The 27,020-nt window shown below is 32.1% G+C and overlaps 2 protein-coding genes and 1 pseudogene across 2 annotated transcripts; all 3 read left to right on the forward strand.

Annotated features, from left to right (window-relative positions):
- Window positions 1-10,490: 10,490 nt before the first annotated feature.
- On the forward strand, window positions 10,491-15,908 carry LOC125821545 (LEAF RUST 10 DISEASE-RESISTANCE LOCUS RECEPTOR-LIKE PROTEIN KINASE-like 1.2). The gene is made up of 4 exons (XM_049500964.1): window positions 10,491-11,574; window positions 14,350-14,382; window positions 14,474-14,725; window positions 14,801-15,908. The coding sequence occupies exons 1-4, from the start codon at window positions 10,797-10,799 to the stop codon at window positions 15,778-15,780; spliced, it is 2,043 nt and encodes a 680-aa protein (XP_049356921.1). The 5' UTR covers window positions 10,491-10,796; the 3' UTR covers window positions 15,781-15,908.
- Window positions 15,909-17,423: 1,515 nt separating this feature from the next.
- LOC125821547 (LEAF RUST 10 DISEASE-RESISTANCE LOCUS RECEPTOR-LIKE PROTEIN KINASE-like 1.1) lies at window positions 17,424-20,500 on the forward strand. The gene is made up of 4 exons (XM_049500966.1): window positions 17,424-18,304; window positions 18,397-18,441; window positions 18,668-18,898; window positions 19,496-20,500. Exons 1-4 carry the CDS (start codon window positions 17,575-17,577, stop codon window positions 20,476-20,478), a joined length of 1,989 nt encoding a protein of 662 aa, XP_049356923.1. The 5' UTR covers window positions 17,424-17,574; the 3' UTR covers window positions 20,479-20,500.
- A 3,342-nt stretch (window positions 20,501-23,842) lies between these two features.
- LOC125821549 (LEAF RUST 10 DISEASE-RESISTANCE LOCUS RECEPTOR-LIKE PROTEIN KINASE-like 1.1) lies at window positions 23,843-26,264 on the forward strand (annotated as a pseudogene).
- Window positions 26,265-27,020: the final 756 nt, after the last annotated feature.

A 27,020-nucleotide genomic window follows, 5' to 3' on the forward strand; every position in this document is an offset into this window, starting at 1 on the left:
TATGGAAAGTGAGTTAATAATTCAATAAACTTTTAAAGCCATTGTGCACTTTATAATAATTAATAATTATTATTATAATTGCATTGAGTGTTCATATCATATCAAATAATAACATTATATGGAAATTATTATCATGACTCATAACAGAATGAATGAAATTTCTTTATCCTTATTCAAAAAGTTTCGTATTTAAATTCTAAACACAAAAAAGAATACGATACAAAATATTTTATATTTTTAATAAATCTTATGCGATATAAATTTAAATTAATTAAATCTTTATATGAATATTGAATACGAAATAAAAAATCAAAATGACCAATATAGGAATTATGTGAAAAATGAAGAGCTTTTATAGGAATATAATTTGGATAAGTGGAATATGAAACATTATCTATTGGGGTTAGGCCAGAACAGCAAAAATGGCTAAACCATAAAGTGATTGGCTAAAAGGGAAAACAATTGGATTTGTGAATGAAAAATAAAAAGACACGTGGCAATGAGATGTCAAACATTGTCGTTTTGTTACCTAAGTTATCATCCCATCTTCCAAGACTAGTAGTATGAGGTGGCGATAACAACGTTTGTTTGAACATGTTTTGACTCTTATCGGGAATAATATAATATGAGAAATCGAAAAAACGATCATTGCAACAAATGTCGTTATAAAGATCAATACAAATTTCAAGGACTTGATCGTAAAGTAAGTATTATTATTGAAGTTTAATTTTTGAATCTCCATGAATTATGGTGGAACGAATAGAATCTTTAATTCTTAAATAGAGATTCAACTCTATGCTCCAGTAGAAAGTTAGTGCCTTTGGTTCCCCTTTAGTTTGTCTCGCGATGTACAAATTTGAATTACTCAGTACGTCGATATGAGTATCACTTGGGGTGAGAAATAAAAATAAAATTGATTATGGAGTACATACATTTATTTTTTTCAGTATGCGCAAATGGCTTATTATTTGAAAATTATTTTATTACTACTAATATATGAAAAATTATTCAAGAATGAAAAGTGTATCTAATATATTTAATACTATCATATAAAACTTGTGATGTTATTTTCATAATCGTACCTTTAAAAAGTGAGATATTTTATCAACCTTCAAAAAGATAAAAATATTTTAGATCACATATATATGTCACATACAATTATTTTCCTTTCTAACATTAAGGCAAAAGTTTCATGGAAACATTGGAATATATATATATTTTATCATTGATAATTCGTACTTTTTTATTTATAAGGGATAAGGGTCTGAAAAATATCCTAACTTTGGTCGGATTTGTTGTTGCGATACTAAGCTTTCATAAGGACCTATTACCTCCCTACACTATTTAATACCGTATTTTTTACCCCCTAAACTATTTAATAGTGTATTTGAAAGGTATATATGTGCCCACGTGGACACATTACTATTTATAATTTTGTATTATTTTCTATGTCCACGTGGACAAATATTTATGTTTAAAATACGTTTAGGGAGGTAATAGGTCCTCATGAAAGTTTAACATCGCAAAAGTAAATCCGACCAAAGTTGAGATATTTTTCAGACCCTCATCCCTATTAATAATGAAATTCAATAAATTTGATTCTCCTAAAATTTACTAAAAGTTGAAAGATATTCCACTAAAATTTCTTTTTATTTAAAAGGTTCAAATTTAATTAAAGGATGAGTGATCATATTCATCCATTACAAAGTAATCCTTATTAACGGATAGCATGTAGTCGTTTTCAACATTACTTCTTATGACGATCGTACAAAAAGTCTAATTAATTTGTGTATATGTTTCAAAAAAAATATTACAGTTTGAATCTTAAATTTATGTTACATTTGTTCTACCACCATAATGATAGGTAATTTGTACTCATTTAAAGTGTTTCCTACGAGTTGTTATTATAAAAATATTACTATAGTTTTCAGCATATTGGATCTTCCAACATATGCTTGGACAACTGATTAATTATAACAAAAAGATTAGTACTTTATTAGATTATTTAATCACTAAAAGATAGTGCTGATTCTGCATGTGCATCATATTGGAACCCCACTTTGATATAAAAATGAAATAAAACATTTTTAGGGATTCTATTCACATTTAATCAAAGGATTTATTAGTTACTTATTTTTTTTAATAAAAAGAGTTATATGTAGTTTCTTTTTAGTCAAACACGAGATTTTTATATGTGAAAAATATTGTTAGATTCACTTTTTTGCTTCGATTATAATTTTTTTTAATCGAAGGTCTATTAAAAATAAAATCTAATTTTAAAAGATACGAAGAATATAGCGTATTTCGTTTGCACACAAATACAATACTATTATTACATGTCATAAATATACAAATCATTGTTATACGTCGTAATTAAAGGTGAAACTATGGATATAAACACAATTTTATCCTCCAAACAAGCTAAAGAACAAGATTAATTAAAAAATTAAAGATAAGATTTGACACTAATTAAAATGTCACTATAATTAGATAACACTCTTATTTTAAAAAAATTCATATAATACATGAAAAGGAAATATGTCTTTATTAATGAAAACGTCCAACTTACCCACAAAATATTTGGTATCCACAATTCTCACCTAATTGTTAGGATTTGTAGGTCCCTATGGTCCATTAGATTTATAATTCCTCATTTAATTTGCAAATTGGATGGTTAACTAATAATTAATTCATTTTATGGAGTAGATGGACAATCAATGGCTATTTAGCACTTTTTTTTTTATCGTCAAAAGTTGCAGTGTGGTAGATATTCTTAATTAGAAGTTTAAATTCGAACTCTAAGAATAAAAAAAGAGAGTTATACAAGCAACACTTTAAATTTCATCTTTAAATGAACCTTGTGCTACAAAAATTTGAGTTATTCGGGATCAAAATGGTTTACAGGATGGCACATGGGATTTTTTAAATAAAAAAATCGGTCTTCTATGTTATCTTTTTCTGAAAAAAGTCTTAAAATTTGTTTAGGTGATAATATTATCATAGGATCTCTTCACCCTTAGCTAGAGGTTCCGAGGTAGAGTCTTGATAGTAAAATATTTTTTAATAAAAAAGTGTTTTTTTACATGCTAGAAATCATTGTGTATAAACTTTGAATATAGACGACGGAATTAGAGGGAGAAAAGGGTCATTTGAACTTTCTTCATCCGAAAAATTAAACTATATATACTAACTAAGATCAAGCCTTCACAATATCCTTATATAATAAATGCTAAATTTTCTTGTTAATATTATGTACCTAAAGCTATGTCGTAATAAAATTACATTGTTTATACGATGTCTTTCTTTTTATGTATATAAAAAGTAGGTATCATAAATGAAGAACAACGGTAAAAAAAAAATCAATCTTTGCCACTTACTTTGACTACAAGATAATTAAATAAATAAAAACTTAGAAAATATTCAATTCAATAATCTTTTCTAAGTTAAAATTGGAGTACCTTTCAAAACTTTGAAACAAATAATGATATTAAAATGAAGCAATATTCATGACCAAACATTTATAGGGAAAAAAACAAGAATTATAATCAGCAACAAAAAAGACAAAAAAAATTACTTTTAATACCTCTTGTTGTGACATGTTGACACTTCTTGTATTTTTCTAAAGTTGAGGTCCAAGCCTTTCTTCTGCCACATATATATGTTTGACCAAATAATAAAATAATCAAGGAAACCAACAAAATGAATCACATGTAAAAAAAAAAAAAAAAAAACTGAGAAGAAACAAAAACAAATGATGAAAAGATTTAGTGATGGCTTAGCTCGATTGAAAGAAAATTGTATAATCAATAATATAAATTAACTATTTGATCGTTATTAGTAAGGTGACGATTAGTAATTGAGTCTGATGATCAAATATATTTGAATTGAGGCACAATCTAAACTTCTACTGGAGTGAGCAATGAAATTTTTCTCGCAATGATAAAAAATTTATCTGAACAATATTATATGAAAGTAGAGAGGTTACACATTTCGAAGAAAATATAATAATCATATGAAAATTAAGCATCAACTAATTTTATATAGGCTGCTAAGATTTAGTTTTTAGCTATTTGACTAAATTCATAAAATAATTGCAAGTGATTTAGGTGTTGATAGAAATTTTTGGACTCTCAAAGACATCCTTTAAGTTTTGGTGAACCTAAACATTTAACGTTGTTAAAAAGCTTTGTCTTAGCCCCACATTTTTTCAATTAAAAAAAAGATAATTATAGGTTATGTTATTTGACTTTTAAAATTTAAACTATATCTTAATCAAGTGATATTTTATATTTATATCTCTCAACATAAAATGGAAAATATTTTTTGGTAGTTCATAAATGTTTTAAAACTTTCAACATCTCCAATATGATGGTTTTTCCATCATCCAATCCACACAACAAATCAAATGAAACCTAACGAAAAAAAATGAATACTTTGATGAGGAACGAAGTAGCTCGCCTAAAAGGAGAGGAACGAAGCTTCATGTTTGTTTTTCTTCAAACCCCAATCTGCTCTCGCTCGCCGCTACTAATAGGATCTCGGTTGATTTCCCTTTACAAAATTGGTTTCCCCCCATTAGTTTTGTTTATAAAGACAATAATTCAATTTAAACATCAAAATGTGTATTAAAACAAAAATTTGTATGGAAGTGTATGTAATCTTTTCATTCTTAATCAGAGAAATCAGATTCATATTTTGAATGTGAAATAAATTTTGGTAGAGAGTACTTAATTGCCTCTTTAATTAGCGTTATACAATAGGAATTTGAATTAGTTAATATTCTAATACAATAACATACCCCAGATGGAAAAATAAAAATAAATGAACGAAGAAGAAATTCACAATATTTATTTATTTATTTCTACTTGTTTTGAATTTTTCTAAATTTTAATTTTGCTTTATCTTTCTCAAACGTGTGTTGTCACAATAACAACATCTCTCGAAAACTTCTTACTTAATTGCATATAAATAAAACGACAATTTTATAAGATTATTACAACAAAGCATACGAAGCAATACCTCTTCTTTAGTTACTTTTTATTTTAGTAAAAAAAATATAATTTTGTAGGATAAATATATGATTAAAATTATTCTTAAATAAAAACAAATTTCAAATCGAACAAGTTAAATAAAATAAATAAAATACTTATAACAATAATATCACATATAGGGGAAAATATGAAAAAAGAACTAATAATTTAATTACCAATGCTTACTATAGTAATCGAATCAATTTATTTTCACCTTAATTATTTTGTCCGATATTTTTTAATCTTTTACCAATATAAATAAATATAAATAAGGAGCTAATAATTTTTCTTTTCCAATTGTACCCCACACAAGGGGGTTGTTGGTAGTTGGAATTTATTATGTGGAGGACAATATTAGAAGTTGAGAAAATTAATATATTTATAAAACATTATTTATTTATTAATTTATTTATTTTCATTAATTTAATAAAATTATGGGGGTCACATTCTCTGTTTCGACGCGGCGAAACAGGGAGGAAATGTATCTGTCGGATGAGATTTCCTTGGCGACACGCAATTCGAGGTGATTAAATATCGACAATCCTTCAAATTTATCACTTTCAACTACAATATTTTCGAAAATAAAATAATTTGTAGTATTAGTTAGAACATCTCAATATGTATTAACAAAAATCGTAATGGAGTGATAAATACTTATTTAATATAGGGTCTGATTAAATTTGATTTCGTGCATTGCAATTCTTATTTATGAAGGAACGATGCTTTCAATAGGACTTTTCTCATTCCGAGAAGTTCAAACTCGATGTCTATGACTAAGAGTAGAGAAATCTCAGTTATCCTATCATAATCACGTTGATCCTACCACTAACTTTAATTTAGATACACACTTTTGAAATAAAAATGGAACAGTCAATATTGGGGATTTTTTTAGCATGTGCCTGTTGTGTATTAATTTGTTACCACATATTTTTAAGTGCATTTTGTGATCCAAAGTTTTTATAAAATAATTGTCACATTCAAGTATGATAGTTATAAATAGAAATTATTTTTCTTTATAATTATTTTAGCTCTTATCATAGCATCAATCAATACTTCAATATTATTACCGGTCTTTACTATTTATTCCATTCATTAACTTTTAAGTTTGCAAGAAAATTCACTCATCAATAAAACACATACCCCCTCCCCCTCAACAACTTACTTATTTCCGAACGACATCAATTTGAAAAATAACTTTTGCTAGAGAAAATAGGCCCCATATAACGTCTTCCATTCACGTTCCATTGAACGGATCACATTATATGAAAACATAAGATATGGTGAAATGTGAACTCAAAAAGTTTAGTCAACTATATGGATATTGAGTCCGACAGTCTGTAAAAAATAATCGTAGTTAACATGATATTAAGTTCAACGATGCAAACAAACTAATTAAAATGATACAACGTTAATTTTAGTTAACAACGAGTTAATTGATTTGATTTCTTTATATTGAAAATCTATAATCGAAATGCATATAAACAAAGAAGAAGAGAGAACCAAATATTGGGCCCAAGCACTAATTGGGCTTTCTCTAAATGTTGCTAAAATCAGCTCACTATGGAACAAAATCTTATCATTTTTAACCAATCGACTAAAAAAAAAATGTTACTCACATAACCACAATTAGTGGCGGAATCAAGTAGTGTCAAGGGGTCAATCGAACTCCCTTTGTCAAAAACTATGAAAAATAGAGGAAAAAAATGATATATTTTTAATTATATGTGAGATGTTGAATCACGTTGACATGAGATATGGTTCAAAATTGCTTTTAAGTCCTGTGTTCAAATTACACTTGTGACACTCTAGATTTTTTTTAAAAAATTCCCTTATATAAATTTTTGATAACCCATCACTAACAATAATAAATTATAGTCGTTGTCAGAGTATACTCAATATACACATTAATTATAGAATAATTATATTGACTAATAAGTTCATGTGGGGTAGAGTTATAAATTAAAGATGTAGGGTTATTAAAACTTACCTAGCAAAAATAATTTCTAATTTATCTTTTCATTTTGCTTTCATAGCAAACACAAGAGAAATTTAGAAAAAATAATATTTAAGAGGAAATTTCAACGTATTCTAATAAGTTGATTAAAATTATAATCGTTATGAAAATTGATTTTTTTTTCATTTAGTTATGGGGTCTACATCATTAAAAATTTTCAATAATTAAAAGTTAAAATGAAAAATACATATCACTTAATCATAGTTATAAAAAAACATAATATCTTATTTTTATTAATTTGATGTAAATAAATATTTTTATCAAAATAAAACAATTAATTTATTTGTGAAACGTCTCTAAATAAAACTATAGTGTATGTGGATATTTTTGAACCACTTCCTTCGAGAAGGGGAAAAATTAAACTTTGACAATAGAATCCAATCGAGTGGCCATTAATGAAAGATCCAATGACATGTCTATCAAGATATTAAAGGTGATGTTGGCACCTATTAAAGGTGTGATCGAATCATCAATATAAATATATTTAAAATTTTAATTTTTTTAATTTTATTAAATTTGTAATTTTAATTATAGATACACGATTAGTGAAGTTGTGTAATTTTTAAAATTACTGTTCAAATTTCAATAAAAACAAAAGTTAATAAATAATTTTTTTCTCATCCATTTAAACCTTGGTGTAGAGTTATCAAATACTTGAACTGATTTACAAAAGCGGATGCAGAGGTGATGACTTGATAATATGAATAAATTCATTAATTTTAGTTCAAATTTTGTATTATTTTTTTAAAAAATTATTCATATATATGATTTATTAATTTAGATTGCAGTAATTCAAAAAAGTAAAATCTTTGGATCTATAAAATTCAAATCTTGAATTAGCTATCTTTATTGATGAAACATAACATGTACATAATAAAATGATCGAGGTAAGCCCAAGTTATTTCAACAATAAAACGATAAAGATGATTTTGACACACATATATACGGTATACCACTCATTCCATTTTTTAACAAAAAATATTTTATTTTAATAACTCATTATATTGACCTCAGATTAACGGCAGAAAAACCTTACCATCTCAATCACACCTTGAATAATGATTGCAGAAAATATTAGTTGAAATTTTGGCATTTAAGTCTTGTCTAAATCCTTCCTAATCACAATACACCCCCTTTGGCTCATCAATATCAAGTCTTTTCCATTTTGTATCACTTACTAATATTGCTTCATAATTTAGAAACACATTAATTATGTGTGAAATCAATTTTTTTCCATTTTATAAAAGTAAATTTCTAACACTTGTACTTTAGCTTAAAGAAAATGACCTTTTAATTAAACTAATACTTAGGGATAAGAGTCTGAAAAATACCCTTACTTTGATCGGATTTGCTATTGCGATACTAAACTTTCATGAGGACCTATTACCTCCTTAGACTATTTAATACCGTATTTTAAACATATATATTTGCCCACGTGGACGTAAAAAATAATGCAAAATTATAAATAATAATGTGTCCACGTGGGCACATATATACCTTTAAAATACACTATTAAATAGTTCAGGGGGTAAAAAATACGATATTAAATAGTCTAGGGAGGTAATAAGTCCTTATGAAAGTTAGTATCGCATCAACAAATCCGACCAAAGTTGAGGTATTTTTCAAACTCTTATCCCTAATACTTACTATAATTTCATTTCTTTTTGTACATAAGTACTCTTCCTATGAAATAAAAGAAAAGGTACTAAACCAATTGAAATTAAAAAAAATTGAATAGTGACTCACCAAAACTAGAAAATAAATAAATATCACTTCTTTTGAGGTTCACGAATCCTATTGGAGGGAGATAATTCAAAAAAAGTGATTCGATATAGCAATTCAGGTTCGTTTGTATTGAACGTTGCTATTAGATTGGACACGTGTTAGTTATCGGATATATAATTCAAAAGTCGTTTTGATTCACTGATTTAATATTTGCGAGAAATAAAAATATCATATAACTTGCATTTCAAATTTCTAGTGATCGATGAAGGAATATTTGTTTTAAAAAAAGGACTTTCAAACATTTCGCAATTGCTTTAAATTTATAAAGTTGAAAAGAATGTGATGATCATCATGTATCAAGCACGGGACCGTTACAAGTGAGACAAAAATAAAAAGATCAAAGAAGGGACATATATTCTATCTTCTCTTATAAACTTAAAAGATGTAACAATTTAATATGTTACATCATAGGAATATTAATGTGTACATTACAAGCTTAACTTCAATACTTAAAAAAAAAATGAAAGGTCAACAACAAGGAAGAGAAAAGTCAATGCTTGAATCTGAAAATAATAATAAATCAACTTAGTAAAATATAACTCAAACCTTAATCATGGATATTGCTTAAAGAGAATCTAAGATCTTTGTTTAGGAGATTATTTTATATAAAAAGACGTGTGGAATAACAAAAATTGTCTTTTATATTTTTGATATGAGATTTCATATATAAACTTTGGAAATGAAAGAATTTCTAAAAGGAAACGTTTTCTCTTTTAATAGATTCGTCTATAGGTGACACAAATTTAAATTAATCAAATAAATTTTTGATATTATATAAATAACAAATCATCTCGTACTAATTATTAACATATACTTCCAATGACAAGTGGATGAATTTCATTCTTGGAAGAAAATGTAAAAAAATTATCATTCAACTTTTTATTACAATTTAAATTACCTTCGAGTTGGAGCTTTCCAAGAAGTCAAATAGAAAAAAAACAATTTTTTTCTTTCACAACGTGTAAGTAATGCTAGATAAAAATTCAAAAGTTTAATAGACAAGGATATTATTCATTTTCGAATAATACTAGAGTAAATTTCACCCTTTTTCCTCTTTTAAAAAACCTTAGAATATTTAATCCTCTATTGATTCTCCAATTTTTTGAATGATTAAAGCCTTTTGAGCATATAATTTGGTTTAATACAAATGGACAAAAATACCCTTCATAGATTAAGCTCTCGTTTGGGCATAAATTTTGGCGATCAAACTTGACAATTGAAATTTGAGTTTTTAGATTTTAAAGTTTTATTTGAATACACATTTTACATGATTCATTTTTTGTAGTTTTATGAGTTGAAGTGAGTTTTCTTCTCAAAACTTAATGAGCCTGATTTTGAAAACTTGAAAATACTGAAGATTGCTTCATTTAAACTCTGATCAAATTTCATAATTAAATAACTATTTGAAGATAAATTTCAAAATTTGATTTAAAATTTATAATCAAACGTTATCTGAAATTTTTATAGCCAAATATATATATATATATATAAACATAATTATTCAAAATCTATGACGAGACGCTAGCTAAAAATCCATTCTTTCTTCTACAGGACAGCTGCAAATTGCTGCAGACACATGAGCAAGAAGCTCATGTCCCTCTTTTATTGTAATATAATATAATATATCCTCTGTGAATATGACTAATCTCTCTAAAGCAGCCATTTTTATTGCAATTTAAAGCTAATTAATCATCAGTCAAAAAGTTTATTGGTCAATAAATGCAACTTTTTTTTTTTGGTTCAAAAATTATCTTGAAAATTCAATCTTTCTGAGAGTATGAGGTAGATACATAGTCAACCCTTCTGTCAGAGCCAGTTGCAGAGAGCAAAAAAATCCATCTTTTTGCTTAAAAAATCAATCTTTCTTCTATAGGAAAAAGCCCAAGAAACCCCTTTTCTCTTTGTAGTATATTTTTCATTATCTACTTGTTTAGTTTGTATATTTTCAGCTGTTTTCAAGATTACAAATGAAACAAGAAAAAAGGTATTTCTTGATAGTATCATTAAACCTTTGTGTTTTATGCTTCATTTTGCAAATAGATAAATGTTCTGCTGTTGATCCACAGTTTGTAGTATGTAATAATTCAGTAAATTGTAGACATGGTCCAAGAATAAGCTTTCCATTTTATATTGAAGATGTTCAAGAATCTTATTGTGGGTACCCTGGATTTGGGCTATATTGTAGTGAACAAGGGTTTCCTGCTGTACATATAGCTGGAAATGAGTATGTAGTTGAAGATATTAGATATCAAGATCATACTTTTCAGCTTAAAAATTCAGTCTTTAACAGTAGTGTAAGGAATGGATGTGTTTCTGATATCAAGAATATGTCACTCGATAATCGCCCTTTTCAGTTTGTTAAGAAATCAAAAATTTACTTGTTGTCGAAGTGTAATGGTTCGATATCTGAGAATCTTTCGAAGCACATGATTCGTTTTGGTTGTGGTGGAGAAAATGTGAATGATTATGGTTATGCAATGTTAGCTGATGATGAAAGCTTTGAGTCTGCATTACAAGTGTGTGAAAAACATGTAATGGCACCAGTAGAAATGCTTGGTGATGAGGGAAGTAATCGAGATGTTGACTATCTGGGGATTTTGAGAAGGGGGTTTAGATTGAAATGGACTGCTAGTAATTGCAGTGAATGTGCAGAAAGTGGAGGACATTGCGGATTTGATGTTATCGATTATCAATTCGAATGTTTCTGCACTGACAGGCCTCATGCATCGAGTTGCAAACCTTCCAGTAAGCCCCTATGACCTTATCTATCAGTTAATTTCCAGTATAATTATGCAGCACCTTATGCTATGACTAGGCACCGTGCTTTAAGGTTTTTTCGTGTGATAGCATGATGATTTAAGTATCAAGATACAGCTAAATTAATCGAATGGATTAAGCTATGGATGATTAAAAATGTGTTTACTACAAAGTGCAGCCAAGGAGATATCCTTACAGCTTCAAAGGATAAGTTAAATTTCCAGTATAGTTATGCAGCACCTTATCTTATGATTATGCTCCGTGCTTTAGGTTCTTTTCGTGTGATTACAAGCGCCCAAAAAATGTAACTTGATTTAGGCATCATGATACAGCTGATTTAATCCTTATTCGTAGTATTATTTAGTAGTCACGTAGTTTCTTATTCTTTAATGTGTATTACTATCTGTTGCTTCATTTGCTTTATATCTTGTTATTTTGCTGTCATATTTTTCTTGGAATCCTGCTATGAAAACGTTTCTTTGAGCTGAGGGTCTATCGGAAACAACCTCTTACCCCAAAAAGGTAGGGCTAACTGCAGGAAGTATCCTTATAGCTGCTAATAACTTATCTACTGAATGGTGTCTAGTTTTGATTAATCCAAGCGTTTTCTGGTTTGATATTTTGTCCTGTTAATCTTTTTGTTACACCAGTATTATTTTGTTAAGTATACAAGGATACCAATTGAAAACTTCTTTAATTCTATTCTCAATCTAATAGGCCACTGAATCTCATTTTTCTTAACCCATTCAACTTCACATTTTGAGTACAAAATTACAGACTCAAGGTCTGTTAAAGGAAAACCGCTTGTGATCATATCTGATTTGAGCTTCATCTATGATAATTCATATCTAAGAAGCGATCTTTAATGATACTTATGAAGGACTAGGTTAATAGTTTGACATGATTAGTTGAAGTAGGCTAATATGAACTCAGCAACCGGGTTGTTAACAAACCACAGCTGTAATTAGTATGTATACATTGGCTGCACATATTGAGCAGTTGCTTGTTTGACGGAATCAGAACTTACATTATTGACTTTAATATAGGTAGGAAACTGCAACATGTAAAACCTAGTCAAACTTAAAATAAGAATAAGTAGAACATTTCAGAAGTATGTAATCAGGAGCTGACTTTTATCTTACTTTAGTAACTTTAATATTGGTAGAAAATTGCAACAACTACTATGTTTTATACTTGGCATACATTACATATTATTTTACTTGAGCCGAGGGTCTATCGGAAACAACCTCTCTACCTTCTCGAGGTAGGGGTAAGGTCTGCGCACATACCACCATCCCCAGACCCCACTTGTGGGATTACACTGGTATGTTGTTGTTGTATATGTTACATATTATTCCTTCTTACTCATCAAGTACCCTTTTTATATCTTAGATATAAATCCATGTTTATGTGGTTTTGGTTATTTACGCCACTTTACTAAACCTCCAGCAGTCACTAAATTACCAAAAGTATCTCCTATGAGAGCCAATCATTTTGGTTAGTGAATGCTGGCATAGTGAGTTATTCGTGCATAGCTCTTCTGAGGTTTTTTGCTTTTGATCGATCTCCCTTCATGTTTGGCTCAACTATATTATAGTAAATCTTTAATTGTTTCAATAACTCTATTCCCATAAAGTGCGCCAAAAACGCAATTGCCTGTGCTTCAAATGATGTGAATCATCCCTATCCTGTTTTAGACAGCGGGAAAACCAAGTCGATTGTAGTGCAATGCCTTGAGAGTCATATGTTGTTGCACCAGTTAAAATAGGAAAAAGAAAAGCAATAAGAAATGCCAATAGATAGAGTATTTAAGGTTGTCAGAAAATGAATTAATACTACAATGATCTTGGAATAAGTTAGTGGCTGTGAAAGGACAGCAACCATTCTGGCTCTGAAAATGGTGAACCTGTTTGTTATCGCTCTGTTAGGATTTGCCAGAATCATTGCTGGATGGTAACTGCTACTTACCAAGCTGCTAATTTAAGATTCTAGGCATAAGATACTGATTATTTGCAGAGTTATAAAAGCTAACAACGATCAACGAGGCTTTCATGTGCATCATAAACATCAAAAACTCTTCTCTTATCTATTACACCTGCTGTCCCGTGACTTGACACGGAATTCTAGAAATAAAGGGAGACTATTGAATCTCATGGTCTTAAATCAAAGATGTGTGTAGTCCTTTTAATCTTGTGGTCTTAAATTTGCCAAGTAGAATGTTGGAATTGGAAAATTTACTAAATATAGAAAGAGACACTCTTTTTTGGACATACCAAAAAGGAAAGTAATACATTTAAATTGAGACGGAGGGATAGTATAAACTGCATAATCTGATTTGGAGAGGATTATATTCTATTCTGTTCTTTTACTACCTGTTTGCGTTTAGTATAGTTTGGCAATAGTGAGATTATAGGTGAGTTTTCACTTATTCCACTCCCTTAATTCATGGTCATAAAGTGCTAACTTGTCTGAGATTGACCTATGAATTTTTCTCGTATGGTTATTTTCGGTGCTGTTCTAAATGTGGCATTAAAGAAAACCAATGTCTAAACGACAATCCTTGGACATTTCTAAAGATTGTATAGCACATCCAGAAGCAGTTGCCTACTGGTCCAAAACCAATAATTATAAATGCATGTCCCTGTATGTCCATTTCCATCCACTGAAACATTTTATAAGTTCTATTTCTTTCTTGTCAGATGCAGATCATTATTTTTCGATACTACCTCCTCCACGATTTGTCTGACATTACTTCATTTTCAGGGAAAAATAATTTGGGGTTGATTCTTGGCTCAGGTAAATCAGTACTGTACTATTATTATTATCCCTGAATTTGACATTTCAACATAGTTCCACATCTTGTTAACTTCATTTTTGCCTTTTTCAGTTTTAGGTGGAGCTGTGTTAATAATCCTTGTGGTCACTTTCATCGTTTGTTGTTACAAGAAAGAACACAAAAGTTGTTTGTACTTCACCTCGAGAAAAAAATCTTGTGATCGTTCCTTAACGCATGATTTTGATGGAAGTAGTAATTACCATGGAGTCTCGGTCTTCTCCTATGTTGAACTTGAAGAAGCTACAAGTAACTTCGATTCCTCCAATGAACTAGGAGATGGAGGTTTTGGTGCTGTTTACTATGGTAAGTATCTTGAAGCAAATCAGATGTTCAAATGACATGACTAGATAGCTAAATTTGTACTACCTTTCTTACTAGGTAAACTTAAGGATGGGAGAGAAGTTGCAGTGAAGCGACTTTACGAGCACAATTGCAAGAGAATGGAACAGTTTAAAAATGAAATTGAAATTCTCTCTCGCCTAAGGCATCGAAATCTTGTTACCCTTTATGGTTGCACATCAAAGCACAGCCGTGAACTCCTCCTTGTTTATGAATACATTCCCAATGGAACAGTGGCAGATCACCTGAATGGGGATAGAGCAAAGGACGGATTCCTCCCATGGCCTATCCGCATGAATATTGCTGTAGAAACTGCTTGTGCATTGGCTTACCTCCATGCTTCTGACATAATACATCGCGATGTGAAGACTAGCAACATACTCCTCGACAGCAATTGTTGTGTCAAAGTTGCAGATTTTGGGCTTTCGAGACTTTTTCCGAATGATGCTACTCATGTCTCAACTGCTCCTCAAGGGACTGCTGGATATGTTGATCCAGAGTATCATGAATGTTACCAGCTCACTGATAAAAGTGATGTTTATAGTTTTGGTGTTGTCCTTGTTGAACTTATCTCATCAATGCCTGCTGTTGATATTACTAGGCGTCGACATGAGATCAATTTGGCCAACTTAGCAATAAATAGGATTCAGAGATGCGCATTTGATGAGCTAATTGATCCATCTCTGGGATTTAAATCAGATGCACAAGTTATGAGAATGACTACTTCAGTAGCAGAGCTAGCATTTCAATGCTTGCAGCTTGAAACGGACTTGAGACCAAAAATGGATGAAGTACTAGAGACACTTAAACATATTCAAGGCACCTATACGGATCAAATCAAAGATGAGAAGACGAATGACTCAATTGTTGATAACACAGAATGTAATGGTGAAAAAGTCCCTACTTCTCCTACATCAGATAAAATAGTTTTGTTAAAGAAAATGCATTTGCCACCTTCACCTATTTCTGTAACTGAGAGGTGGGTTAGTAGCTGTGGCAGTAGTAATGTTAGCGGGTGAAATTCTTACACTCTTTGCTTTCATTTCAACATAAATGTTACAAATATGTACTTATTGATAATCTGTAAAGGAATAAGTTGCTGAGACGTTCTTTTTATCTTTATTAGTTTTTACTCTTGTTCTTTGTTTGCCGTTTTCTGAACACAGTGGAGTGTAACTATTGAATATGGACATGCTTTCTGCACTAACGAGCATGCATATTTTTCACTATCCTGGATTTGAGGTTACTTAAATGAATATCAGCCACTTTCCTGGGACATTTGACAACTACTATGTGCAGTTCTTATGACCAAATAATGCTGTGTGCATAATATTTTCTTTACAGAACATGGTGATGGAGGTTTTGGAACAGTTTACCATGGTAAGAAGCATATCGACTTGAGCTACACAATGCATCAGTTGCAAAATTCAGGAAATCAGCAGGTATTTGGCAGATTTTTCATCATGTAAAAGTACTGTGGTTTAGTAACTCAATATATATATATACACCAGCTAACAGTGCACATTCTTAGGTGAACTCAGCAATGGTAGAGACGTAGCAGTAAAACGACTCCATGGAGACATCATATCTTGTTACTCTCTGTGATTGCACTTAGAGGTGCAACAGTGAACTCCTGATTTATGAGTACATTTCACAGTGTAAAAGTTCGATGCACATCATTTTCAGGATGAGAGAGCAAAAAATTACCAAATTTGGCAAGTGTAGACATGCAAAATTTTATGAGATCGTCCATACAAACTTTGGAGTTTTACAATGCCTCAGCTCTGGGAACAGGAATGAACTGAGTGCCCCGAAAATGCTATCCAGTTTATGAAATCTAAATCTCCACCATAACCAAATTCCACAGATGATGGGTGGTTTAGTGGCTCTACCACAACCAACATTAGCCGTCCTGCTTTACAAAATCCCCTCTTGACATTTTGATGTATCACAAGTTTGTATATTTTATGCCCCATTTCTTCTCATTGTTTTGGTCTCTGATTGTATGTCGAGTACATTCCTAACCTATCAGGATGTACACTGTAAATGGATCTGCCTTCCATCAACCAGTGTGAGACACTCTGTGATTGATTATTTAGCTTATGGACAAAGCTCTTCAAACTGTTTCTGATACGGAGACTGGAATTTTTTTGATTGAGAACATCGAGTTGATTTCTTAAATGGTCTGATCATTCAACTATTGGAAATAAGTAAACAAAGTTACTTTTCTGATACAATGAAGTTACTTTTCTTTCTTTTGTATCAGAAAAGTCGCTTATCTTTTGCTATTTCACTCAGAAGGTCATTTTTCTTTCTCTAGTATCGGAAAAGTCACTTATCTTTTGCTATTTCACTTGAGAGATCAGTCAAGCCGGAGTGTGATATATCCGGCTACTTTTTAAAGCACTTTGTTCACCTATTCCAGAAGAAAGTGACCCATAACCAAAATACTTACTGTTCTTACCAACTTCCCTTTATCTTATGGAAATATGATGTGATCCAAAATACTTGCCTTTTGCTTAGGAAAGAAGGTACATACTTATTAAGACTGTGCATGGGATTTTCTTTAAAACAGAAAAAAAAGAGCACAAATATCTTATCTTATGAGTCAATGATTCAAGTCTTTACATAGTATACTTAGTCAATGAGAATGGAGAGTGGAAAAGTCTTTTATGTTGGCCCTCACTTGAGTCCTGTTTCCTTTTTCCAAAGTCTTTGTAACAAAATTCCAAGTTCACATATAGAAAAATAAACCAAATAACAAGGTTAAATTCCAATTTTCTTGCTGTGTGAGACCATATAGAGTACACAATATGGCTTCTGCTTTCTTGTTTTTCTGTTGTTTAATGATCTTTAGCCTACATCAAGTACTAGGTAATTCCAAATCCAACTGCACCGATGAATTCGAGTGTGGAGGCCTTGGAGCTATGAAGTTTCCTTTCACAAATTCCAGCAACCCTGAGTGTGGATTATGCAGGTTTGATTGTCCTACTAAACCATATCCTAAGATTGTAATTGGTGGACAAAAATATGATGCTTTAGTGAAGAAGGGTGATTTTTTCCTTATTTCAGATCCTAAACTTCAAGAGTACTTAGATAGCAGAAAGTGCAAGTCTTTTTACAGAAACTTCTCATTTCCAAATTCCCCTTTGATCTCTTTCCAAATTGTTCCTAACTTAACCTTGTACAGATGCAAACATAGTCATGACAACACCATCCAGAAGACAAATGATTCCTTTTTCAAAGATTTTGATAGATATACTGAGTGTGGAAGTTTTAATGTTTACTATCACCATCCCAATAAAACAATATTGGGAAATACTAGTGCTAAGATTAGTGGCAAACTTCCAAAGCACTGTTCACTTGTACAATTGCCAATTCCATTGCCTACACCATCAAAACCATATGCAAGTGACTTGTTTGAACTGTTGACTTCTAGTGCACTTCTAAACTGGGAGTTATCCAAAGATTGTCATCTGTGTCTTGACAAAGGAGGGAAATGCCAGATGATCGATGAACACGAGTTTCATTGTTCCATGAAAGGTATATATAGTATTGTTAAGAAATAACTATTGTTCTGCTTGTTTTCTATTGAGGTTTATCTAAAAAGATTTATCTTTTTTCCTTTACTGCAGGACAAAATGGACAAAGTAATTCGAGAATGATAATTATGGCCTCAGGTAATTATCTAGACAATGACCACATTTTTATAGTAGTAGGGGCTTCGGAGCAACGGTAAAGTTGTCTTGGGTTTTGAGCAGTGGAATCAGCCACTGAAGCTTGCATCAGGGTAGGCTGTCTACATGACACCCCTTGGGGTGTGCCCATTCCCCGGCCAGGCTCCTTTTTTTTTGTGGTACACTTTCAAAGGATTAGATTTTGATTACTGTATCTTGTGTTTTCTAGTTTTAGGTGGAGTTGGTTTGATCCTGCTATCTTCCATTGTCGCCTTTTCTATCTGGTGTCGCAAGAGAGGGAAGAATGATTCGACACAATTTCATGGGGATCTTGAGGTAGAGAGCAAATATTTTGGATTTCAGGTTCCAGTTTTCACCTATGCTGAACTTAAGGAAGCCACCAACAATTTTGATCCCTTGAATGAACTAGGAGATGGAGGTTTCGGAACTGTATATTATGGTAAGTTTTTCTTTGAACCTAAGAATTATGTTAAAAAGACAGCAATTTCCAAAAGGTGAAAAGTAGCTAGTGTTCATGCTCAGTGGCGAAACCAAGAGTTTCGTTGAGGGTGTATAAACACTTTAACTTGGCCTCAATTGACAACTGGACACTCCAACTTTGAGTATGAACATCCAGGCACCTCAACCGTCTTGTGTCAGTTGAATACTCCAACTTACAAAATGATCATCTAGACACCTCCAAAATTTATGTGCCACGCCAACATTGGATGTCTACGAGACACGGTGGGGACGAGTTGGAATGTTTAGTTGCCAGTTGACACTAAGTTGAGGTATCTAGATGTGCACTCTCAAAATGGGAGTGCTTACTTGCCGTCTGAGTCCAAGTTTGAGTGTCTATTTATGTATTATGCCTTTAATATATATGTATATAAAATCCTTCTCAAAAAAAAAATATATGTATAAAATGTAACTTTTGACCTTTATACTTGGTATAATTTTCGGTTGTATAATTTTGACGAAGGGTGTTCAACTGATCACTTTTCACCATGTGTCCAGAAAACTCAGTATCTCATTGTTATTGCACATTATGAATTAGGAAAACTATATGATGGAAGAGAAGTTGCAGTAAAATGCCTCTATGAGCACAACTGCAAGAGAATGCAGCAGTTCACAACCGAAATCGAGATTCTTACTCGTTTGAGGCACCAAAATCTTGTGTCCCTTTATGGCTGCACATCAAGACGCAGCCGTGAACTTCTCCTTGTTTATGAATACATTCCACATGGAACAGTTGCTGATCATCTCCAAGGTGAAAGAGCAGCAGAGGGATCTCTCACGTGGCCCATCCGTATGAACATTGCAGTTGAAACAGCCAGTGCATTGGCTTACCTTCATGCTTCTGATGTGATACATCGCGATGTCAAGACTAACAACATCCTTCTCGACAACAACTTTCGTGTCAAAGTAGCAGATTTTGGACTCTCGAGACTTTTCCCCAACAACGTTTCTCACATATCAACAGCTCCTCAAGGAACGCTTGGGTACGTTGATCCTGAGTATCACGAATGTTATCAGCTTACTGACAAAAGTGACGTTTACAGTTTTGGGGTTGTCCTTATCGAGCTTGTATCATCAATGCCAGCTGTTGACTTAAAAAGGCACAAGAACGAGATCAATTTGGCTAACTTGGCGATAAACAGGATACAAAGATGTGCATTTGATGAACTGATTGATCCATCACTCGGGCTAAACTTAGATACGCTTGCTAAGAAAATGACTATCTCTGTCGCGGAGCTAGCTTTTCGATGCTTGCAACTTGATAAGGATATCAGGCCAACAATGGATGAAGTATTGGACATTTTAAGAAAGATTCAAGGTGGAGAGTTTCATCAAAATGAGAAGACATTTGACACTAGTGCTAGTTTTAATTTATCAAAGTCTAAGAGTGTTAATATCCCTCCATTTTCCCCTGAATCAGATCAAGTTGCACTGTTAAAGAAAGTTAAGTTCCTAAGTTCATCAGATACTAATAGTGAGGTATGGATTAGTGGCTCTACCACAACAAGCACTAGTGAGTGAGTGACTATCTATGTTGCTCGGACACTCAAAAAATGTTGCCGCACTCATGTTAGATCCTTAAAAAATGCATGGCTTTTGGAGGATTTGGCACACACCCGATGATATTTTTGAAGAGTTCGAGCACCATTGAATATCTTAGCTAATATAGTTTTCAGACTTCAGAATCTACTAACTCTTAGGTAAAGCATTTGAGCTTATAGGAATGTACATATAATAAATTATGTTCTTGATGTTATGCTTCTTTTGCTTTTTCAATTGTCAATGTTCATGAAATTACCTCTTTTTTTCTGATTTTTTTCTGGTCCTAAGCTATGTTGCTCGGACCCTCAAAAATGTTGCTCTGCACCCGTATCAGATCCTTAAAAAGTGCATATCTTTTGAGGATCCAACACACACTGAATGATATTTTTGAAGAGTCTGAGCACGATAGGTCCAGAGTACAGTGATTGTAATTTAACTTATACATTGGCCATGGTATATCTATATCTAGAATTGAACATTTAAAGCGTGAATAATATAATATATAGGTCCAACATTGGATAAAGCAAGAACAAAGACGAGCCTCGCGCTAATACCATGTTGAATAAAATGGCGTTGGAGCTAACCAATCTAAAAACTAATTTTCGAGATGGGGACTATCCAAGATCATAAGACAACAATCCATTCCGCATCAATATGTGACACTTGACACAATCCATTTGTGTATTTAGCGGTCCATAAGTTTTGTGAACAAATAAACTGATGGGACAAGTTCTATCTAGCATTCAAGTCACTTGGAACTTGAAATTGATAGGACATTCTGAGGTATATCATGCTTCAACAAAAATATAGAAATATTTTCGTTTCGCTATAATTTGACTTGAAACGAAATTTAAGAAAGAAAATAATATTTTTGAAACTTGCGATCTTAAACATACCATAACATTTGTCTAGACTCTCATTACAAGACTTTAAAACTAGTGATCTTAAGCATATCAGAACATTTATGTGACTATAAAAGCATTTTACTAAAAGTAAAATGTAACGTTTTAAGATTAATCATTTTCAATATAAAAGCAATTCATTCTCTTTGAAAAGAGCTAATAAGAAAATAACGCCACATAAATTGAAACAAAAGGAGTAACAAATAATCTCCGCGTCCACAATTTCTATTGAAAAAATTATGTAGTAAAGTCACATACAATGAAGGGTTATCAGTTGAGCTTCCTTCATCAAAAAGTTATTCTGTGTATATATATAAAAAATTATACTCAATATACATATTAAAATTATTTTTTATTACATGCATATTAAATCTTAAACACTTTTAACAAAATTCCTAACTGAAAATAATCATCATAAAATTGTTTCACAACATATAATTTCCAAATAAAAACATAGAATGAACCAAATGGAAACCTCATTCAAAGATAAAAATCGACATGTTTTGTTTTCACATGAATAAAAACAATGAGAATTACTATATACTATATATTATATTCTATATGACCAAGTCAATTATATAATATGAGTGACAAATTTCCAATTTCTTAGTCTTGATGGTCCCTTTTTCTTTTTTGTCTGTTTATTCAAGACTTTGCTAATAAGTTCCAAAGTCTAGTTGAGAGTGTTGGAAAAATTTGGAAGATCAATTATTTTCTTTGAATACAAGTTGGGTCGGAGCTAAAATTTTAATTAGAAGAGTCAAAATATATATAAAATAATATACAAAAAGCTAAGAAGATTCAATACAAGGAGCGTTTTTCTATTAAACAAGCTTAAACGCGTGAATCTAACTTTGTTGGTCCAGTGAATCTCAAATATCATAGAATTATAAAAAATAAAAAAATCACGAACCTTATATTTTAAGCAAAATTATTATAGACTGAGTATTCATATTGACAGGCAAGTTTGGTGCAAATAAATCATAACTTATATTTAAATTTAACAAACTCATAATTGACCATTGAGATGGTAGCGAAATTCTCATATTTATACATGACATTTTAGTTATTAACCTCAATTTGTTAAATCGCCCCCAACATATTTACTTTGATGAAAGTAAAATTCTAATTTATGAGCTTAATTTGATATGTATAACTCTTTTAACTTTACAAATTTTTAAATAGACTCTATTATTTATCGATTCTGATCGTTGACTAAACTTATGTGCTATATTGTAAAAAATATATACAAGAGGGTGAAAATGATGATTTTGTTAAAAAAAAGGGACTAAAGTTAGATGAAATACAAAATAAATAAAAGTAGAAGACAAAAAACACCATTGCCGGCAAATGTTTCCCGGGGGTCGCCGGAGTTTTGCTACCGGCGATTTGTGCTAGGGTTTGAAGATGAAAAGGAGTTTACAAACGAGGAGAAAGAGGGAAATGAACGTAAATGGGAAAAAGGGTTATTGAACCCTAGGTAGTCGGAAAATGTGAAGGGGATCACCGGAGTGATTTTTCCGGTAAATCATCTCATGTTTAGTTTGAGATATTAGCTAATTTCGAGATTATTTTGTACTAAAATGATGGGATTAGTATTTCATATATTAGCCGGAGTTGTTTGGTTTGCTGATTAAATTATCTTCGGACTAATTTAATTTATTCCACCTGAGAGATGAGATAAAATAATTTTAAGTTGGATGGAATAAGGTGAGATATGATATAATCGTGGGATATTCCATCTTATTCCGCGTACTAAACGACCCATAGTGTCATCATGTATACTAGGGTGAGTGTTCTAGAGGCTAGATATGACAACTAAAGATTGGTTCTTTTTTAAAGTGATGACTTTGGTACATAGTTTGCTGACTCCGTGATGCACACTATTCGTTGCAAAATTATGTGGTGTGCAGAGGTTAAATTTTAGATATTATAAGTGTATTATATAATTTTGCACACCTTTAACGTAACTTAGAAGACAATTTACGTAAATTTCTGGCTGCGTCACTGATCTTTAGAAACTTTCTTGGTAGTTTCTAGTGAGAGAATAAGCAAATGGATATGCAATGTTCTTTTTACATCATCTTACTAACTTTACGTATCTTTTAGGGTGTGAGTTGTGACTAGAACCATTTCATTTTTCGTTTTCATGTTTCGAATGTATCTGCATACCATTTAAATTTCCGAAAACTGAAATGAGTAAAGTTGTTGTTAGTATACAGAGTCATGAAGTCAAGTCTTTCTACTTGCGTCAATGTGAAAGCTTCAATTTTTTTTCTTCTTTGTATTGCCTTTCTTTTTCCTAATAAGTGTGACCCTTCTTATACGTTTGGTTTCTTTTTGACAAATTTTACAATTAAGCTAAAGACTATTAATAGATCTAGGTAGAGTTATTACTGTATAATGAAAAAACCTTCAGCTAGTTTTCCTCTTCTTGAAATATGGATTTTGCTTCTTCTTTATTTTGCTTCCTTCTATCTGTTTTTCTGATGTTAGTTCAGGCAATGGGAAGAAATGATTCAACTTGTCCAAAGTCCTTTTCTTACTGACCTCAGCTTTCCTTTCTCTCTTTCCACACAACCTGACTGTGGAATAATGTTCTTATCTGGTTGTGATGCTAAAACATTTCCGAAAATCCGATTGCTTCCTGAAGGAGATTCGTACTATGTTGTAGTAAATATGTATAATTATACAGTTTTGGTTGAGGACCCCAAGCTTCATGCCAAGTTGAGGCAACACAACTGCCAGGCTTTTAACGAAAAGTTCTCCTTACCATACTCTCCTTCTATTTCTTTTGAAATTCTCCCATTGAATATTCTCAACTTCTTCAAATGCAATAGCACTAGTAGTAGCACCCCAAACATTACCCAGCAGATGAAAGATCATTTTGCTGGTTATAGAATGTACAGTGGCTGTAAAGACTTTAGCTTATTCTACAAGCTTCCTGGAGGTGATGATGAAGACGTGCGAGCAGGCAATCTTCCTGCAAACTGTTCACTTATCGGATTGCCGATCCGCTCGATATCAGATGATGATGGTGTGTTCAATATGTTAAGCGCCACTTTTTTTGTAGAATGGAAGATCTCTGAGGACTGTAACAAATGTCACTATGGCGGAGGTCAATGCCAGACTGATATAAACAACAAATTTCACTGTACATATCCATATAGTCCACAAGCTCAAAGTCATCAAGAAAATAATCCACATGAACAAGGTTCAGTCACACAGTGCATCTTTCTTAGTGTCCTGTCTTGTATTCATATCTATAATATTTCATAATATTTTCCCTCTTTTTCCTTTAGATGCAAAAATGGCTAGAAGAAAGTTCGGACTGACTCTGGGAGCAGGTAGTTAAATATCCATTAACTGCAGTGTCCTTTCGGTCTTTTCTATTACAGAATTTCCATGCATATCGTTTGAATTTCTTCTTCATTGTGATAAAATCTCAAAACATTTCCTTAATGATAAAGGATGATAAGAGAGGTAAGTACTTTAGCTTACACAAAATGATTGGATAGTGGAGTTGAGAGGACACTTTCTTTTTCCTTGCGATGTTTTCATTTGTCTGAAAACCTCTGATTACTGATATTTTTTCCAGTTTTGGGTGGATTAGGATTGGTGATGATTTGTTTAGCTGTCTACTTTATCTGGTGTTGCAAGAGGAGGAAATTTAATCCGCCCCACTTCCTCTCAACAAGGAAATTGTCATACATATTTAAAAATGATGTTGAGGGAGGCAGTATATACTTTGGCATCCCAGTCTTCTCTTATTCAGAACTTGAAGAAGCCACAAATGATTTCAATTCCTCTCGAATCCTTGGAGATGGAGGTTTCGGAACTGTTTACTATGGTGAGAGACTTCCTAACCCAACTGAGCTATGCTTCAATTCTTTCTTCATGTGCCTAATACTTGTTCATTAATGTCTAGGGAAACTTAAGGATGGACGAGAGGTTGCTGTGAAGCGCCTTTACGAGCACAACTGCAAACGAATGCAGCAGTTTGTAAATGAAATTGAGATCCTTACTAGGCTAAGACACAACAATCTGGTCACTCTCTATGGCTGCACTTCAAGGCGTAGCCGTGAACTACTCCTTGTCTATGAATTCATTCCTAATGGAACTCTTGCCGATCACCTCCATGGTGACAGAGTGAAGGACGGATCACTCACCTGGCTAGTCCGCATGAACATTGCCATAGAAACTGCTGGTGCATTGGCTTACCTGCATGCGTCTGACGTAATACACTGCGATGTGAAGACTAATAACATACTCCTTGATCACAACTTTGGTGTTAAAGTTGCGGATTTTGGGATTTCAAGGCTCTTCCCAAATGATGTCTCTCATATTTCAACTACACCCCGGGGTACCCCAGGCTATATTGATCCAAAGTATCACGAATGTTACCAGCTGACCATTAAAAGTGATGTCTATAGCTTTGGGGTGGTTCTTGTTGAGCTCATTTCATCAATGCCAGCTGTGGATATGAACAGGCATAGCCAAGAGATCAATTTGGCCAACTATGCAATAAACAAGATCATAAAATCTGCAGTTAATGAGTTGATTGATCCATCCCTGGGGTACGATTCAGATACCAAAACTTGGGAAATGACTACTTCAGTGGCTGAGCTGGCTTTTCTGTGCTTGCAGACAGATAGGGACGTGAGGCCTACTATGGTTGAAGTTTTAGATGCTCTAAAGGAGATTCAGACTAATCTCAATGCCAATGAAGCTAAAATAGTAGTAGCTCCTCCTTTCCCTGAATCAGAAGATATTTTCTTGTTGAAGAAAGTTAAATCACTACCTTCTCCTAATTCTCTGACTGATGAATGGATTACTTGCTCCGATATAACTTGTACAAAGTAGTTAAAATTTCTATACCCCTTGGGGTTCTTTGTTAATTTTATGGAAATTTTGGAAGACTGCAAATTTACTACTGTGAGAAGTTTCTTGAGCTATGTACTATGAGTAGAAGTGATCCAATTTTAAATTTCTATAGAAGTTTAAGTTGTATACACTGGCAATTTTAAGAACTTTTTAATCGAGAACTAATGGAGTTATTGAGGACCGGCATTAGAAATCTGTGCAAGTACAAGTGTTTATATAAGTATTATGTCATCGTTATATGCACTCTTGTTTCAATCTTTGTCATACACTCAAGGTGTCTTGGATTTCTAGGTTGAGTGTTGCATAAGTTAGGGATGAAAATTAATGATTGATTCTTTTTCAGATGGCCTGGAACATAGCAAATATTTCTAGTGATGAAGGTTGGAAACATATTCTTGATAGTTTCTAGTGAGAAAAATGAACAAATGGAAGGTTGGTCCTGAAAATTTCATTATCATATCTTTATGTGCCTTCGGATGTATCTGCAAACCATTTAACTTTCAGACAACTGAAATGAATATTGCTTCTATTTCTACAGTTGAAATCTTCCATTTCTGGAGACGGTCCTGACAAATGTTGAGAAGTCTCTGTTAGTACACAGAGTCAACAAGTCAAGTCTTTCTACTGGTGTTGATGGCTAGAAAAGGTAATGTGAAGATTTCCTATTCTTCTTCGCCTTTCTTTTTCCCCTATAAGTCTGACCCCTCTTATACGTTTGGTTGTTTACGAAAAGGT

This window comes from Solanum verrucosum, unplaced genomic scaffold, assembly GCF_900185275.1.
Source record: "Solanum verrucosum unplaced genomic scaffold, falcon-dt-bn FXZP01000217.1, whole genome shotgun sequence".
NCBI lineage: Eukaryota > Viridiplantae > Streptophyta > Magnoliopsida > Solanales > Solanaceae > Solanum > Solanum verrucosum.